The sequence below is a fragment of the Carassius auratus genome, chromosome 42 (genome assembly GCF_003368295.1).
Source record: "Carassius auratus strain Wakin chromosome 42, ASM336829v1, whole genome shotgun sequence".
NCBI lineage: Eukaryota > Metazoa > Chordata > Actinopteri > Cypriniformes > Cyprinidae > Carassius > Carassius auratus.
The window spans coordinates 10,006,559-10,025,513 of NC_039284.1; the positions used below are offsets into that span (position 1 = coordinate 10,006,559).

The 18,955-nt window shown below is 35.5% G+C and overlaps 1 protein-coding gene across 8 annotated transcripts in view; it reads right to left on the reverse strand.

Moving 5' to 3' along the window:
- Positions 1 to 318: 318 nt before the first annotated feature.
- Positions 319 to 18,955, reverse strand: part of LOC113060591 (echinoderm microtubule-associated protein-like 1) — a 39,341-nt gene continuing 20,704 nt past the window's right edge. For 2 of the 8 annotated variants that reach the window (XM_026229629.1, XM_026229636.1), the window contains exons 4-24: positions 18,313 to 18,354; positions 16,667 to 16,801; positions 16,516 to 16,544; positions 15,272 to 15,298; positions 9,980 to 10,109; positions 9,272 to 9,421; positions 7,911 to 7,980; positions 7,618 to 7,731; positions 7,308 to 7,403; positions 7,033 to 7,167; positions 5,900 to 5,999; positions 5,422 to 5,573; positions 5,188 to 5,313; positions 3,984 to 4,115; positions 3,720 to 3,787; positions 3,347 to 3,435; positions 3,119 to 3,216; positions 2,655 to 2,742; positions 1,860 to 1,955; positions 1,478 to 1,608; positions 319 to 1,375 (exon numbers count right to left, since the gene is read on the reverse strand). In XM_026229629.1, coding sequence (XP_026085414.1) covers positions 1,250 to 1,375; positions 1,478 to 1,608; positions 1,860 to 1,955; positions 2,655 to 2,742; positions 3,119 to 3,216; positions 3,347 to 3,435; positions 3,720 to 3,787; positions 3,984 to 4,115; positions 5,188 to 5,313; positions 5,422 to 5,573; positions 5,900 to 5,999; positions 7,033 to 7,167; positions 7,308 to 7,403; positions 7,618 to 7,731; positions 7,911 to 7,980; positions 9,272 to 9,421; positions 9,980 to 10,109; positions 15,272 to 15,298; positions 16,516 to 16,544; positions 16,667 to 16,801; positions 18,313 to 18,354 — 2,134 coding nt within the window. In that variant the 3' untranslated portion in view covers positions 319 to 1,249. The remainder of the gene's footprint in view (positions 1,376 to 1,477; positions 1,609 to 1,859; positions 1,956 to 2,654; positions 2,743 to 3,118; positions 3,217 to 3,346; positions 3,436 to 3,719; positions 3,788 to 3,983; positions 4,116 to 5,187; positions 5,314 to 5,421; positions 5,574 to 5,899; positions 6,000 to 7,032; positions 7,168 to 7,307; positions 7,404 to 7,617; positions 7,732 to 7,910; positions 7,981 to 9,271; positions 9,422 to 9,979; positions 10,110 to 15,271; positions 15,299 to 16,515; positions 16,545 to 16,666; positions 16,802 to 18,312; positions 18,355 to 18,955) is intronic. The other 6 variants (XM_026229630.1, XM_026229634.1, XM_026229633.1 and 3 more) reach the window with 6 other exon arrangements.

Sequence of the window (18,955 nt, forward strand, 5' to 3'; positions counted from 1 at the left end):
TACTTTTGTTTGATGATAAACTATGTTTATGAATATATCAGGGCATCGCAGTGTTGAGTGTAAAAAGTTGGAGAAACCAGCAGATGTGTTTTCATATTCATAATGTTTCTGAAATTGTGTTGCTGTTTGAAAGACTTTATAACAAACATTTTTTTTTTTTTGTTAATGTGAAACAACTGATTTTTCCCATTTTATTATACATTCATATAATGTAATATTGTCATGCGGTTGCTGACATTATCCTTCAAATTATCACTCCAATCTTGATCCAAAAAACCTATTTGGTCAAAAACAAAGCTTTGTCATATTTCACAGACGTACTAACATGTTTTCCTTTATTTTCATGGGTATGCCATATACCTGACAATGGATATGGTCAAATAGGTTAGACAGTTACAAACAAGCTTGTGCATGCTTAGTTTTATTATTAATACAACAGGCATTTGACTGTAACTGTTTAATCTTGTTTCTCAAGCGGAGGTTATGAAAATGGAGCTTAACTCTAATGTAAATGTGCACTACATGATGAAGTTTAGTTGAGACAGCTGATGCACAAAACAGATTTGATGTCAGACTGAGGATTTAACTAAATCAGCGATTGATGGCTGTAGTGATTTAGCAAGTGAAAGTCATTGAAGGCCTTAATCATTTTGCAGTTACAGTCACTTTGTTTCTCAAACTCATGTTTTTTTTAATCCTTGAGATGAATTTGATGGATAACTGAATAAAAAAAAAAAAAAAAAAAACATAAATAGTTGACTACAGCAATGAATTCAGCGGTGGGAAGGTGGCTGCAATACCACAACGTACCATAGGGTGGCAGCAAAAGTTTAAAAAATAATTATGGAGGCAAATATTAGTATAAAATTATGGTTAACGCGCAATTTATCAAAACACAGTCAGTGTGATAGAGTATAACATTTTTAAGACTCTAAATGATACCTCAGAAGTTAGGAATTGTTATGATTTAAGTGTTAGGATGATTCCCCATGTGCTTTGGCATCACATTTAACTTTGTCCTGTAGAGCAGACCCGGGGTTTCCATCACGAAACATCTCTTTCATAGTCTAGGGAACGTGTGAGACAGTCAAAACAGAGAGACTCTTCAAATATTGGCGTCCTGAGATCAAATTTAAAGGCAAATAAAATTGAGACTCCACTTTACTCTGTAGCCGATGGCCTGCACTTTTGGTTTCCACAGCCACTTGATACTAGAAAAATAAGGAAGTTCGGCATGACAGTGGTCGTTTTACACCACACGCCACTGCATTATGCTCATGTCCTTCCCTCCTGTAGAGATTATCTGGCTGTCGTCATTTAAGAAATTAACATTGGTGATGTGGCTGCTGTGTCCACCGTAAATGTGACTAGGAGCCTGCAGAGGTAGATAGAGAGAAATAATAGCATTTATTAGCATTATTCAGTACTAAAATGAACACTATCTCTCAGATATTTCATATTTAGTGCTGTTTCTTACTCGGGACTGAGAGCAAGGGAATGAGAAGAGGTGAACTTTGCCAAAGTCGTCTCCGGTGACAAGCAGTTTCTTTGCGTTTGAACTGCACACAGCATTGATGTCAGTACCATCTGAGCCATCCGGCCACAGTCCTGGAGAGGAACACAGACAGCATATATATATATGTCACTTCCATATGGATTTATGGCTGGACACTTACATTTATAAAATATATTTTAAGGTAAAAGATACCCAAGTTATAGATATACGGGGAAGACTGTGATTTGTTCAGTGTAGCTATATTTATTACTATCTTTACACATAAGGCTGGTTTTAAAGAATTATTTAGCATTATTTATTATTATTTCATACTGCTATCTATGTCATAAAACATTAACCTTACCAAAAACATGGAAGCCCAGAATACAGGTGAAAGTGGCCCATTCAATATCCCGGGTGGTCTCCACACTCACTACTTGTTTGCACACAGAAGGGATCCCTGAAAGACAATAATGTGTATCAGTTCCTGAATGTATAGTATGAACCAATGGATTTAACTCAGTGGTTCTCAGACAGGAGGCTGGGTCCACTCCCCCTAGCCTCAAGATGACCTGAAAAAATTAAAAAATCATTCAATTAAGCTAAGGCTAATGATATTACTTATTTAAATTCAAGCCCCTCGACACCAGTTGTTGTTTTCTTTTTTTTTTCTCAGGGTTCCCACAGTCTTGGAAAACATAGATATATAAGAAAGCCTGACTTTAAAAGTTCAGTTTCTAGACCTAGAAAAATATGTAATAAAATCTTTAAATGGCATAAACACTTTTATATGTCGTTTTATGTATTTCATAACATAACAAGTACACATTTTTATAAACTAAAAATTTTTGAAGCAAAGAAATGGAAAGTAATTATTTTTTCATCGGGATCCCTGAAGGACATAAGGCTCTGAACAGCAACAACACACAGGGAATAGAAAATAAAGATATATGAATAAAGTACACGTGTGTGTGTGTGTGTGTGTGTGTGTGTGTACAGATACATATAAATAAACAAAAATGGACAAAAATTTGAAGTAGAGGTGTGGAATAAGATGGAATAAAATGTAGGGATGGACTAAGATGAGTGGTATCCAATATATATAAGTAGTATTTCACAATGGGGAGAGAATTTAATTAAGGTACTTCTAGATACTCACAGTAAAGGATCTCATAGTCCCCTGAGTTGGATACTAAGTACTGAGAATCCACAGACCAATCCAGATGTGTGATGAAACTAGAATGACCCTGTGAGCAATAACAGACAGTACATACAAACATAAAACACAACATTCATTTGAGGAGGCAGGGGTGTGTTTGTGTATATCGTTGTTAACTAAAACGACTGAAAATAATTTTAAATAATCCAAATAAAGCTGAAATATGAATACAAAATATTAGTAAAATACAAAAAACTACAAATTAAAAGTAAAACTTTAAATTAAAAACAAAAGCAAATTCAAGATATTAATAAATACCATATTAGTAGCTATATACATATAAATACTTAAATAACACTGTGTTAGAATCAGCTGGTCTATAATCTCGTGTGGGCTATGATAATCTATTAAACATGTTTATTATACCAAATAAGTCATATTTTTGCATAAACACACATACTTACTGAGCACTTTCCAACTCTACTGTATTTCTTGCCATTTTCTGCCACAGCATAAATGTAGATGTAGTTGTCATGTGACCCGATGGCAAGGAAATGACCGTCTGGAATGAATAACCAAAGGTTTTCAACTTACTCCGTTACAGAGACTTTAATGATTGCTAGTTCTTGGCTGTCTTCCTAGTGTTTTCCCAGCAAGCAGTGAAAAAAGGTGTTGGGAGAATGAACTCTAACCTGGAGAAAAGCGCATAACCGACAGCTGTTCGTTTCCGTCCGTGTGCACCGTGACCAGATCCTTCGATTCGGTATCGAGCACAAGCCATCTGCACAGATTGATAATAAGTGAAAAGATAATGTTAGACACACAGGTCTAAAAAAAACCTGTAACATAACAAATGTTAGACTCTTAGACGAGATCTTCATCCAAATCCATTATAAGTATTCTTAGGATAAAAAGAAATCAATGCCGCTGGGATGGTATTGTGTTCCTTTGTTGCATTAGCATAATAATAAGTGTTTGGCTCTTCCATGTAACACTCTATTAGACCCCTTTTCTGAATTGTGATGATGTGTCAGGGACCCCACTGATGGAAAGAAATGGCCTCACCTGCCCGTCTGCGTTCCTAAAGCAACCGTTGTCCCAGAAGGGTGGAAGGCGGCCGACTGAGCGGCGTCCTGTCCGTGAGGAAAACACACACATACATGCTCAATCAAACATCCTGTCAACACAAATACGGTTACATCTCAGCCTAAGGAACAGCGGTGCTCATTTCATTACAGATGCAGTAGTGACAAGAGTTTCAATAACAAGAAACTGATGTGCGAGCTTTGAGGTGACACTAAGGGAGACCTACCGGGGTGGGCTGCTCACCTCCAGTGTTTTGGTCCAGATGGGCTGATGAGAGGCAGAGTCCCACAGGCAGACGTGCTTGTCATGGCCACAGGTGAGGAACTGATGCTTCAGCGGATGGACAGTCAGGCCCCATAACTCATCTGTGTGGCCCTGACAGTCGAATAGAATTAAACATCAGTTTGGGAGGCATCAATCTGGGTTGAATTGAAGTCTAAAACATCAACTATATTCTGTTTTAGAACCACAAACTGAATTACACTTTTACCCTAAGAAGATGGATTTTGTTTCAACACAGAAGAGAATAAACCTTGTTCTACAACAGACATTTTTTCAGTGTTTAGTGGGCCCCCACTCTGCGTTTTTCTTGGCAACACTTATAAACCTTTCATTAAAAATATTAACTAACATTACTAGGGATGCACTAATATTAACGCTCGATACTGATAAGGAAATAATTATTTCATCTGTATTTTATGGTATACTTTGTCTAAATATTTTTAAAATAAAACCTTAAATGTATGTTTTAATGATGATGTTTTAAATTTAGGCATCACAAGGTTTGCAAAGTAGGTGTTTAACATTATTATTATTTATTTATAATGTTTAATATAAATTATTTCAATTATTTTAGTTTTTAAAGATTCATTTAGATTAAAGAGAAAGGATTATAATAAATATCTAATACATATAAAATACTGACTAATACAGATCAATAATTACTTTCTAAAAATTGATATAAAAAAAATATATATATATATTTAATTAAAAATGATGGAAAATAAATGAATCACTGCATTAAACATTAAAATGTTCAGTATAAAAAATGGACATTCATTTGAAAATATCCTAAAGATTTAAAAATGTAACAGTATTTCAAATTCTTTAAATATATTAATAATTAAAATATTGTTGATTTAATAATATATATATATATATATTATTATTCTATTATAAATCTAATATTATAAAGGACTAATCATTAGATGACAAGAAAGGTCTCATCTAAGTGTAAAAATAATTAGAAATGAGCATAATCAATATCCAATATATATACAATATCAACCAGAACAGAGAAATTATTTACTGACATTAGGAAGTAGTTGATAATTATGCTATAATTTATTAAGTTAAAGATAATTCTAGATTGTTAACATGTATATGATATACTTCTCAACAGACGACACTGGTAACTCAAGTGTATTGTGTGTACTGGTTAACTTACCTGGGTGATGGGTATGAACTCCCCATCCAGACTGCCTTGCAGGACATAGTTTTTGGTAGTGCCAATAAGAACCGTTTCTCCCCGTCCTTCAGCCACAGTACGTATAGGGCCATATAACTCAGAAACCTGAGAGCAACATTAAAAAAAACATGCTGGGAAATTATGGCCATCTGCTTGATCAAGCATACAAATACAAATGCATACTGCAAAATGATACTTATGGAGACGACTTACCTCCACCGTTTGAATCTTTTGATAATTTTCATCCCAGGAGATGAGTTTACGGTCTTTCCCACCTGAGAGCAGCGTACCATTTCTCAACATGCAAAGTGCAAAGACGCTTGCCTCATGTGCTCCCTGAATAGCCAAGCTAATACGATTAGATCCTGTGAATCATAACCAGAAAACAAGCATTATATAAACCAACTGTTGCAAAACTGGAGACAATCCTCAGTACATCAGAAAATCAAAGCTGTTCACATGTAAAAGAGTCTTATTGATTTGTGTAAAAATAAGAACAGTCCCTCTTTTATTAACACTAATAAAGAATCTTTTGTTGGCAGCAGGGTCACCCTTAGATAACACACATCTGTCATACTGTACAGCATTCAGAATTGTATTACATGAAGATATTTTACACAGGTGTTTTGCAAAACATTCAAATACATCAATAAATAACTCAATAATAATAATAAACGTTTTAATCTTTTACCTTTGCCCCACACAAGTATATTTCCACTCGAGTCTCCAGTGATGGCGTCGCCATTTTCTGAAAAAGTCACAGACAATACAAACTTGGGCTTCTCTTGTTTCTGCAAGAAATATAAATACGACTTTATTTTTAAAGCAGAAATGCAATAGATGTTAGCACACAAAATACAGAGATGACATGTTTTTCATAAAGTCTACAACTACACTAGCAGTGAAATGTTTAGACACATCCAACTGAACTTAAGTTTCCTGGGATCTTGAGAGCCTTTGGATTTGGAAATGAGTTTTGTAGACAAATATAAACTTATTTTGAAAGAAATTAATACTTTAGCATGGAAGCATTCAATTGACTAAAAGTAATAACATTATAGTGCAGACATTTATAATGTTACAAATCATTTCTACTTTTAAATAAATGCTGTTCTTTAAAACTTTAATCCTGAAAAATGCATCAAGGTTTTCATAGAAATATTAAGCAGTACAACTGTGTTCTACATTTATAATAATAAGAAATCATGAGACTGATGACTAATGGCTCCTGAAAATTGAGCTTTGCCATCACATGAATACATTTAATTTTGATATTAATATTTTAAATCATTAATATCATAAAATATGAAAGTATATTCAAATAAAAAAACTGCTATTTTAAATTTCAATAATATCTCACATTGTTTTCAGTTTTTACTGTAATTTTTAATCAAATAAATGCAGCTTTGTTGAGCTTAAGAGACTTCTTTCAAAAACATAAAATCACAATGTATGCATTTCTATAAAATGTCTACAAAAGTAGCATTCTTGGTAATTTTTAAGTTAATCCCATAATGCACCAGAAGAAACTAAATCCTTTTGAATTGTATTTTTGTTTACTACATAATATAATTTACATACTTCCATTTGTGTTATTTCGTAGTTTTGATGACTTATCTGTTAATCTTAAAAGTATAACGCGGTAAAAATAAAGAATGATTAGATGTGTCTAAACCTTCGACTGCTTGTGTGCATGGTGTGCATGCACAAGTTGGACCATAACTGAACATGCGACATACTATCATCTATCAAAAAAAATGAATTTGACTGAATAAAAAGTGAAAACTTCACTGAATTTGACCACAAAGGCTTAAGAGAGGTTACCTCAAAAAGTCCCTGTTTTTTCACAAGAGATCCCTTTTCTAATGACCAGAAATAAAGGTGTGACTTCCCACAGGTAACAATTATATTAGCATCTGTCGGGTGGAAATCAGCAGCAAAGACTGACTCATTGGAGCTCTGTGAGGGCAGAGAAAGAAAAGTCATGAAGATGCACAAAAAAAGGAATCGGTTTTCTTTTTCTCTTTTTGACATATGAGGTACACTATCACAAAAGCATACATTGATAGTCAGGATTAATATAGCCCGATAGCACTCACCTTGACTTCAGCAAGTCTTTCCTCCCTCTGCCAGTCCCACACAGAGAGAACGTGGTCACTGGAGTCGTCCACAACACACAACCAGCTTCCTCCGTTCTGAATGTTTCAAAATACACAGGAAATATGACAAAATGTGCATTTTTGGGTGAACTATCCCTTTAAGCTGACCAGGTTACAGAAAATAGAACCCATTACTTTTTTTTATTTCACAATAAAGAAAGTTTTGTTTGATTATTCAAAGAACTATAAGCTATATTTGGCGGTTTCACGTGAGAATGTTTGTGTTTGTGTTGGAGTGACTTGCTCTTACCGACTTTGAGAAGGAGAGGCAAACCAGAGCCCGATCAAAGAAACTTGCTCCAAGGATGTGCAACGTGTTCAAACTCACAGAGTCCCACACTCGCACGTGAGGAGCCAGCTGCTGCTAGGCACAGACAGACTATTTCTAGATCTTGATCCTCCACATTAGTTATGACAGACTCTTGAGGCACATGCAATAATTAGATTTATTTTGGCTGGATCAAGCCTATTATAGTAGCAATAAGCTATTAATGTCTATGATTGATACCAGTTTAAATATCTGAACTGAATAAGTGATCTTACTTTTCCATCTGAGGATGTGCCAGCCACTTGTCCGGTTGCTATGGTGATTTTATCAGGATGGACAGTGAGGCTGTAGGGGAAGAGTAAAGAGATGAAAGATGTGGGCAGCCGATGACACAGCAGTGAGAGGACAAGGCACATTTAGGACCTTGAGCGTCATGAGTCACGGGACTGATCATAAACACAGGAAACTGATCATGAACGTCTTAATCACAGGCTATTGGTTTTTGTTCATGCTTTTCTTGCTCAAGGCATTTTACTTACAATGAACAGCTTTGACATTTAGCAAATTTCTATATAGATGAAGAAATATTAGATTTTACTCCGTTAGAGCACAGCCATACATGATGATTTGTGTTGGACCTGTCTTAACTGGAGACTGGAGAACAAGAGGAAATTACATTAATGTAATTTTACTTTGTCTATATTCTGATGGCTTGACTTTTTTAAGTTAAGGGGCCATTGATATAGACTACAACGCAAAAGTTTGTGGTCGGTGGATTTTTGAAAGATGCCTCTTATGCTCACCAAGGCTGCATTCATTTAATCCAAAACACTTTCAAATAAGTAATATTGGTAAATATGATTTCAATTTTAAAGAACTGTTTTCTACTTCTATAAATTTCAAAACGTAATTTATTCCTGTGATGGCAAAGCTGACTTTTCTGGAGCCATAACTCCAGTCTTCAGTGTCACATGATCCTTCAGAAACACGCTACTCAAAATCCATTTCTTATTATTAGCAATGTTGAAAACGGTTGTGCATTTGTGATATTTTTCAGGATTTTGATGAACGGATCACCCTTACTGAATAAAAGTATTACTTAAATTTTTTTTATATATTATATATATGTTATATATCCATTTTTCATGGAGATTAAATAGTGTTATTAAGAGAAAGGTAATAGGATATTCAAACAGAAAAAACTCATAAATATGAATCTGACACTTCAAGGTTAAGCATAACTTCATTAATTTAATAACATTTTATGCATAAAAGATAATGTATTCACTATAATTCTAAACTCTTAAAATGTCTTTGAGGTCTCTTATAGCCCAAAAAGAGCAATGTAGTGTAACACGGAGGCAAAATACAGACTGAGGGATGACAGGGGAATGAATAATGAACTTCAGTGACACGACTAATGATAAACGTTCTGTAAAATTGCACATCAAGGCAAAAAATGAAACACTGCTCAGTAATCATTTATTCAGCATAGTTTTGAAAAATGATGCTGCAGAGTATCTGAATAATAATTTAAGCTGTAGTATCTTCTTTATATATGGCAGTTTAATAAAATGCTGGAGGTGATGACAGACAGACAATGAGATCACGTGAACAGAAATAGAAATAGTCTTACCACTTGATATCATCAGTGTGTCCAGTGTAGTGTCTTTGTAGTTGCTCGTCCACATTATAGAGCACAACCACAGATGCGATGAAGTAAACCGTTTCCCCCGTCGGGAGCAAGTACAGGTTGGATCGACAGTCACGGCCCCGGTAACCATAGCTGGGTCATAGTCAAGAGCAAAAACTACTGCTGATAAACTAAACTTGTAACAGGGCTTTTTCTGTGAAAGAGGAACATTTTTACATTTTTATTTCTGGAAAAGTGCTATTTGACCAGTTAATATTCTGTTTTGTTCGGCTTTAGATATTGCCTGTCTGCAATGTTCTTTTCATGTATTGTACCAAATACATTATGGGTAAGCCATGCAGAAAATATCCCACTCTGACAGGCTGCAGTGCTCAGCAGAGCCAGAGAGAACACCAGGGTATATGATTAGACATCCTTCATGCTTCAAAATTCGGCAACTTGGAATGCTAATATGGAATTAGGGCACCGCAATGAATAATCATTTTTGAAGTCTAGGTTTCAGAATGTTAACATTATGCAAAATAATATTAACTCTGGCCTATATACCATACACATCATTATTTAGCTCATGACATTTTTACATGCTCATTTTCTGTGTAATAATAAATAAAAAGTTAATTCAATCGTACAGCAATGAGCGTTACAAGAATCAATCCAAATTCAGCTCCATTTCGATTTTGCAAAGGATACACCCAGTCTAGCTTCAGTTTTTTAGGAGGCAAGTCAGCCTTTGCTTCCAGGCAGTATGTGTCCACCAGGTCTCTGGGCATGTACATGGTGATGGGTCGTCCCTTCAAATACATTTTGACATACCCTTCATCTAGAAAAAGCAACACAGATTTTTAGAGCAAGAAAATGCATGGGTCTGAGAAGGATTGCTTTGGTTAATGTTAACCGATTTTGATTAAAACAATGTTGAAGACAGATAAAATTTGGGTCAGTACAATCTTTACCTGTTTTATCTGTTTGTGAAATCAATTCATATTTTTATTCAGCGAGGATGCATTAAACTGATCAAAAATGACAAAAATCTATTTCAAATAAATGCTGTACTTCTGAACTGGCTATTTATCAAAGACAAACATATTCAGTGCAACTGTTAACAGCACAGACAATAAGTAAAAAAATTTCTAAGCAGCAAATCAGCAGATTAGAATTGTTTCTGAAGGATCATCTGACACTGATGACTGGAGTAATTATGCTGAAAACTCTTTTTATTGCTATGCAATCACATGAATAAATTACATTTTAAAATATATCAGAATAGTTTATTTATATTGTAATAATATTTCACAGTAATAATATTCTCACCCTATTTTAAATCATTTAAATTCAAATTTACATAAGAGACTTAATTAATGACCCCAAACTTTTTAATGTTAGTTTATTTTAAAATGTAATTAAATGTTAATCCAAGACAAAATGAAATGATTTAATCCGAAAGGAGGATAAGAAGGAATTTCCACAGTGTTTAGAAGAATATATATTATGGTTTGTAAATAATTCAATGGGTCAGTGAGATTTAAAGGAAATGCTTTGATGCATTTTATTCCGTACAGTATTTGAAATACATTCATTTTTAAAGTGAAGGAATGCAAAATCAAATGGAGAAGCATGTGAATTCAGCAGTTTCATGGGTTGGTAAATTAGTAACAGACACAAAATAAAATCACAGGTAGGCATGCATGCAAACACAATGGAAAAGGAAATGTCCAGTTTATAAAATGCAGACTTGAACAAAACAAACCTATTTAAAAGCAATAAGACAAAGTGTGAATATGCAGTGTAACATATACACAAGAAATAACACTAGCTCAAAGAGACACAGTCAAATCAAAAAGAACAAAACAGAACAAAAGACTCATAAAGAAACCCCCTGACTACGTTAAATATTACAGCTGTTTTGATTAGTAACAGATTTGGAAATACTGGTTGGGAGATTTGATTGGACTTCTGTAAGAGGGCACTTCTAAGAGCGAGTGGACTAACTGAGAAGAACACTTCCTCAGAGGAAGGGTAAATGAGGGGACCTTTTGGCTTCCGAGCCGGACCACTCTGTCAGACAAAACCTTGGCCTCTGATGGGGTGTTGGTGGACTGCAAGGGCACGGCTGATGTGGATTTGGGGGGCTCAGAGGATCCGGTCCTTTTTGACGGTCGGTGCAGGTAGATCTGCACGGTAACTAGGTAAAGTGGTCAAATTGGATGGGGCAGATGCGGGAGAGGGTGGAGAGGCGGGATGAAGTATAATAATGATCAGACATAGTCCAATAGCTTTTGATACCACCATAATAACAAGAAGACAAGGCGTCCACAAGGCTAAGAAACTGCACTGCAAAATAATCTTTTTCTCAATTAGTATTTTTCTTGTTTTGCATTAACATATCCTTAAAGCAACAACAATTTACTTGAGAAGAAAATACACGTAGGAACTATTTCTGAAAATATATATAAACTTGGTATTTTAACGGTTTGCGCGCCCAGGCGCATGGTCTAAACGGGTTGTCCCTATTCTCTTAATAAGTAATGGGTGTTTTTTGGGCATAATGTGCAATAAACCAATCAGAGTCTCATCTTCCATTCCCTTTAAGAGCCAGTTGCGCTCGTGCAATGAAGGATTTGCTATTTACACGCTATATATATATATATATATATATATATATATATATATATATATATATATATATATATATATATATATATATATATATATATATATATATATATAAAATTAGCCTACAAAAAAATTATTATGCATTTCAATCCTTTTATATTTGGCATGTTTGTGTGCTGCGGTGCGTCCCTGTGTTTAATAAGAAGCGTGTACGCTCTTTTAATAACAAAGAAAAAACATTGCGCCAGACTTTAGACCAGGTTTGAGTTGGTCTATGGCGCAGTCTATTTTCAGCTCCTTAAAATAGCAATGCGCCAGAACACACCTCTTTTTTAGACTAGCACGTCCATGGATGCAAAAATGAGTGCAAATTAATTTGCTAATTAAACGACGTGGCGCTGGACGGGAAAATGTGGGAAAATAGACTGAAACTAGCAAACACACCTGCGCTGCACCTTGCGTCGCATTGCGCCGGGTGTATGATAGGGCCCTAATAGTTCATTTTTATTAATTCATTTTTTCTGCCAACAAGCCAAAAATGCTGCTTAAGAATAAGATTTGTGCAGTGCTGATGAACAGAGGAGGCACATGGGAATCAGAATGTTATCCTGACCGAGAAAAATGAGGAATACTGGAAATAAACTGATAAAATGTAGTCTAAAGAAACATTACTCCAACCATCCAAGTGATGTTTGGTTTTTTTAATTTGTTTGCCTTACACGTATTTTGTGACTATAAAATGCATTGGGCATAGTGAGTAATTCACCGACTGCTGCATCAACATTAAAGACTACAGTTTGGGAAAAATAACTTCCACTAACCATACACAAACCAGCGTGACACTTATCTTCAGATTTATGAATAAACACCAAATTCCAGTTCCAGAGAAAAAACAGAAACGCTGGTTGGTGCAAGATGATAAATGCCCTTCACGGGACTGAAAGAACAAACACATGGAGCAAAAAGCAGCTATAAACTATTGGAATAAAAGCTTTTCAGTGTGCTGCTGTGTGACTGCAGGAGAGTGTTGGGTTCCCATGGTGCGTTTGAAAAACAAGTGCCATGAGCAGTGAGCAAAACACCCAGGAGCTGTCAGAGCAGCATCACTCAAGAGTTAACAGCTTGTGTTTTAGCACCACTGCATTACTCAGAAGGGTGTTACAGAGAGTGCGCAATAGTTTACTGGGAAGGGTGGCATATCTGGAGGAAGAGTGGGTACTTCTATCACAGACGCAATTGTCTAATCAACCCAAACCCTTACGCAAGACAGCTCTGTGTATGCTGATTCTGCCATAATATGAAGGCAGAACTGTCAAAGTCTGCTAGATTACTGTCCCATCTGGAATTGCTAGAATAGCTGTTCAAACTGTACAGGTGCTTCTTAATAAATTAGAATGTCATCAAAAAAGTTAATTTATTTCAGTAATTCAACTGACATTGTGAAACTTGTGTATTAAATAAATTCAATGCACACAGACTAAAGTAGCTGAAGTCTTTGGTTCTTTTAATTGTGATGATTTTGGCTTACATTTAACAAAAACCCACCAATTCACTATCTCAACAAATAAGAATATGGTGACATGCCAATCAGCTAATCAACTCAAAACACCTGCAAAGGTTTCCTGAGCCTTCAAAATGGTCTCTCAGTTTGGTTCACTATGCTACACAATCATGGGGAAGACTGCTGATCTGACAGTTGTCCAGAAGACAATCATTGACACACTTCGCGAGAAGGGTCAGCCACAAACATTCATTGCCAGAGAAGCTGGCTGTTCACAGAGTGCTGTATCCAAGCATGTTAACTGAAAGTTGAGTGGAAGGAAAAAGTGTGGAAGAAAAAGATACACAACCAACTGAGAGGACCGCAGACTTATGAGGATTGTCAAGCAAAATTGATTCAAGAATTTTAAAGAATTTCACAAGGAATGCACTGAGGAGGCATCAAGAGCCACACACACACAGACATGTCAAGGAATTTGGCTACAATTGTCATATTCCTTTTGTTAAGCCACTCCTGTACTTGGGCTAAGGAGAAGAAGAGCTGGACTGCATTTCATGTTGAAACCAAGGTCCTAGAGTATGTAGGAAGTGTGGAGAAGCTTATAGCCCAAGTTGCTTGAAGTCCAGTGTTAAGTTTCCACAATTTGTGATGATTTGGGGTGTACTGTCATCTGCTGGTGTTGGTCCACTGTGTTTTTTGAGAACTAAAGTCACTGCACCCATTTACCAAGAAAGTTTGGAGATCTTCATGCTTCCTTCTGCTGACCAGCTTTTTGAAGATGCTGATTTCATTTTCCTGCAGGATTTGGCACCTGCCCACACTGCCAAAAGCACCAATTTTTGCTTAAATGACCATGGTGTTGGTGTGCTCGACTGGCCAGCAAACTCACTAGACCTAAACCCCACTGAGAATATATGGGGTATTGTCAAGAGGAAAATGAGAAACAAGAGCCCGAAAAATGCAGATGAGCTGAAGGCCACTGTCAAAGAAACCTGGGCAGTAATTAAAGCAAAAAGAGCCCCTACCAAGTATTGAGTACATATACAGTAAATGAACATACTTTCCAGAAGGCCAACAATTCCCTAAAAAACTTTTTTTATTGGTCTAATGAAGTATTCTAATTTGTTGAGATATTGGTGGGTTTTTGTTAAATGTGAGCCAAAATCATCACAATTAAAAGAACCAAAGACTTAGACTACTTCAGTCTGTAAAGTTTGGTGGCAAAAATTCTTAGAAATGCACTCTATTGATGATGGTTGCACATGGTTAAAAAAAAAAAGAAAAATTATCTATATCATTTAAAAAAAAACAAATGTTTACATTTAATGACTCTTAAACATGAAGTTAAAAAATATTAACAGTAATAAATCAAATTAAATAAATAAAAGCAATATTTTCCTTACACCGTATATATGTGTGTGTACACCAGCATTATTTTAGTATAAATTACATACTATTATAGCTTTTATGAATTAGTTTTTTTTGAGAAGTTTGTTTTAATTTCAATTTTAATTGTAACTTTATTTTGTTGTATGTATGTATGTATATATATATATATATATATATATATATATATATATATATATATATATATGATGTAATTTCATGCTATATCAAATATGTCCCAAATACAAATAAATAAATAAATATATAAAATGAATAGGTGACTTCATGGGGTCTTAAGAAAAGTGGCTTCACACAATATCTGACGGTTCATAAATAATGATTCTCAAAGCTACCAGTTGCATTTTTTAGCAAGGGGTCACAATTGCCCTTAATCTGAACATGTTCACTTCCCTCTGGCTGTAGGAATCAAGCTGTGTCCACAGAGCTGCTCACGCATGGGACAGTTAACAAACAGTGCCTACCTTTGCAGTGCGTCACACTTGGCATCCCTTAGTGAACGTACAGAGACAGAGACAATCACGTAAGATGACAGAAAACAGCTCATGGAAAGACAGATCCCCGTTCCTTCGATCCCAGCTCGCCATGTCTGGGTAATTACCCTACAAGCTCCTCCGGGATAGTCCTTTCATTCGCCAAGTGCTCTATTTAACAAATCTCCACTGCTTAATTTTGTGTACTGTACATTTAACATCTGGAATTGCTGTCTTGATGACCTCAATTAATCAGAGTTTTCAACACAGTTAAATACAGTAACTGGGTCACATATACAGTAAGGAACATGCAAATGTCGCCTTCAGGCTGAACAGCTTGTTTTATTCCACCTCATGCGGCTGCACACACTGAACACTCTGCTTTTACACTGACAGCAAATCAAATTTGTTCTGACATTCCCAAGAACTGCTCCCGAATTCCTTTCTATCTCTATAAAAAAAAAAGCTTAAGAGCTTCTGACCAGAACTGATCCATAATAGATAAACACAATGACTACAAATGCCTATTGAACCTTTTTTTTGTCAAGCTTTCAAATTTCAAGCTTTTTTTTTCTTTTCTTTAAAAGACCTTGTTCTCTGCACTAAGAAGGTTATTAGCATAATTCTGCCATTTCTATGCATAATAACTATACTTATATAATAGTAAATATTAATTCTCAATATTTTCTACTACCGGAATTTATCTGCTTTGTGACCAAATGCATAAAAAAAAAATCTAAATTTAAAGAGAAAATAAGTCAAATAAAATAAACTCAAAAAGGAAAAGAGGAAACATTTTTGGTAAGAGATTATGTGTTACTGACAAAAGAATAGCAGGTCATTGAATGGTGAGATGAACTGAAACAAAGATTGTACAGTACAATATACAGTACACCAATACAGTGATAGTGTCCTCCATGAGCCATGACTGGAGACACGAGCAGAAATCTTTAAAATCATTCTTTTCTTAAATGAGTTTCCCTTAATTCATCACAGTCCCATTGTAACATCTGTCCACCTTCTAATTGATCTGCACTGCTGCTAATCAAAAGGACATGTGGGTGGTCAGCCATTTATTTTGAGGACATGTATCTGGCGAGAGTAAGCAGAGTTTATCATTTCTGGGAAGTCCGGTCAAAAAGAGCAATGACAGTATAACCATTGCTTGTGACTGATCCAGTCTTGGTTCAGAGACACATACTCTATCACATGGGTACACGACACCGGACTCTTACCTGCGCTGAAAACAGGGTCCCTTTGTTTGCTGAAGGGGGTGAAAAAGGAAGAAAGTCATCCAAATGAGCTTGTGTAACGTGAGTGTACGAGTTGCTATTATTCAGTCAATCGCGTGGGCATAAAAGCATATATGCATATTGATTTACATACTTTTCTGTGGCTTTTTTGCCACTGGAGTTGCTCCCTGTGGAACCAGCGCGTGTGCGATTGCTTCTGGAGTCCACACCACTGTCTTTCCTGTTGTTAGGGCCAACTTGCTCAGATGAACTTGTTCTCTTCACAGTGCTATGAATGATAAAAGGCAAGATTTTAATATAATTTGATATCAAAAGGCACAACAAAACAGCTACTCCACAACGAAAAAACATTCCTTGTCAAAACAGCAAATGAGAAAATATGACAATTGCTTTTTGAATATGATACGCACAATATTAGATGAATAAAATATACTGCTTGAATTAATACAATTTAAGATTTTTTTTATTTTAACAATAACACTGAGAAATATTACAATTTAAAACTGTATTCCTGTGATGCCAAAGCTGAATTTTCAGCATCATTTCTCCAGTCTTCAGTGTCACATGATTCTTCAGATATCATTCTAATATGCAGATTTTCATGATCAAGAAATATTTCTTCTTATTATCAATATTGAAATCAGTTATGGTGCTTAATATGTAAGTGGAAACCATACTTTTTTTTTCCAAAATAAAAAACAAATTTAAAATAGAATGTGTAACATTATAAATTATTAAACAATGCAATATGTTTTGGAATGAAATTATTAATTTCCTTAAAAAAAAAAAACACATTAAAACTGCAGTATGTACGTATATGTACATGTATAACAGAATTGAGTGACAAAATGTTTGCATATTTGTGTTCGCTTGCAGTAATGTATCGGTCTCCAAATAAGTTCCCAGTTAACTTTCATGAATTTTCCTACTATAATCCTCAAACAGGAAGCATAAATGTAAACATTCGCACAGAAAAAAAGAAAATGGCAACGTAGAGATAATACTGGTGACAGCCAATTAAAATAGACACTCAGCACCGGCCTTCCCCAAAGAGACACAGCAAACACATACATGGCAAACAACCATTAAATATTCCAGAAGAAATGTGTTTTATGTGGGGTTTTTTTTCTTTCTCTGAGACATGTTCATGCCCTGATTTGCTGTGCCTTTGTGCACTAGAAAGGGGTGAATTGAGACTGGGTGCCCTTTAAAACTTGTCAACAAAAGAAAAGACCCCATCAGCAGTCCACTGGTTGCCAGGCTCAAGTCTAATCCAGACTGTAGGGCTGAAGCTCATTTGGCCCAGCCACCGGCGGATGGTGTTATCCCATGTTAAATAGGCTGCAGGATCATCATGCTTTGTGAGGCTTTTTGTCAATAATGGCACTTCAGACATCCAAGCAAGCGGGTATAGAGTTAGTCTATAGACTGCACAGGGCTCTCACTTCAAGGCATGATGGGAAAATAAGCTTTACAGGCTGCAATGAAAGATGAAAAATGAAAAAAATAAAATAATAATAATAATAATTCCAAACCAAAGAGTGCCCAGTTTCACACGAATCAAAGCAAAGCTTATCTCCCATTGCAGAGGTACTTCCTGTGGGATCCCTAAACAGCCCACACCGAATATGGTCCAACTGCAAACTGTTTGCTAAGGTTTTAAGCAGTTCTTAAATAATGGTTTAAAAACTAACCCTTAAATAATTTTTTTGTACAAAATATCAGTAGCCCACATCTTTTTTTAGAAGATTGCAGATCCTGCATGTAAAAAACTCTCACCTGTAAGGTGGCCTTTGAAGAAACCTGGGCAGATGGGACAGACTAGAACATGTAACGGATAGGAAGAAGGGAAGGGGACAGAGAGGTCTCACAGGATGACAAATACATGTGACAGACAGTTGACACTCACAAACAAAGACACTTAGGGGGAAAGCAGGGGTCTTCAGCTTGACTTCAGTCTTATAATCATAAAGCTCTGTTTATTCATTAATTCGTCTGCATGATCTGGCCATTTATTAAACAAAGACACATTGGTGCTGTGCAGTTCTTTCTCATTATTATTCATAGCTCCCTGGTGTCATTCTAAAACATTACACTGAAGAAAAAGAATGTTGTTTCTGAATAATATGGTATATAGTCACAAAGTGACATATAAAGTCAGATTGTGAGATACACCCTTCAAAAGTTTGGGGTCATTAAGTTTTTCTATTTTAACAAGGACATTAAAATCTTATTGACCCCAAACCTTTAAACAGTAGTGTGTAAAGATGCAATAATGAGGAAGAACATGTCAATTGTGAGAAATTAAGTTATTACAAGTAATTAAATTGCAATTGTAAAATATGAAGTGAAATATAAAGTTTATCTGCAACCTATTTCAAAAGGCATGTTCTCTGTCATCTAAAACCTTTGTGTCCTGCAT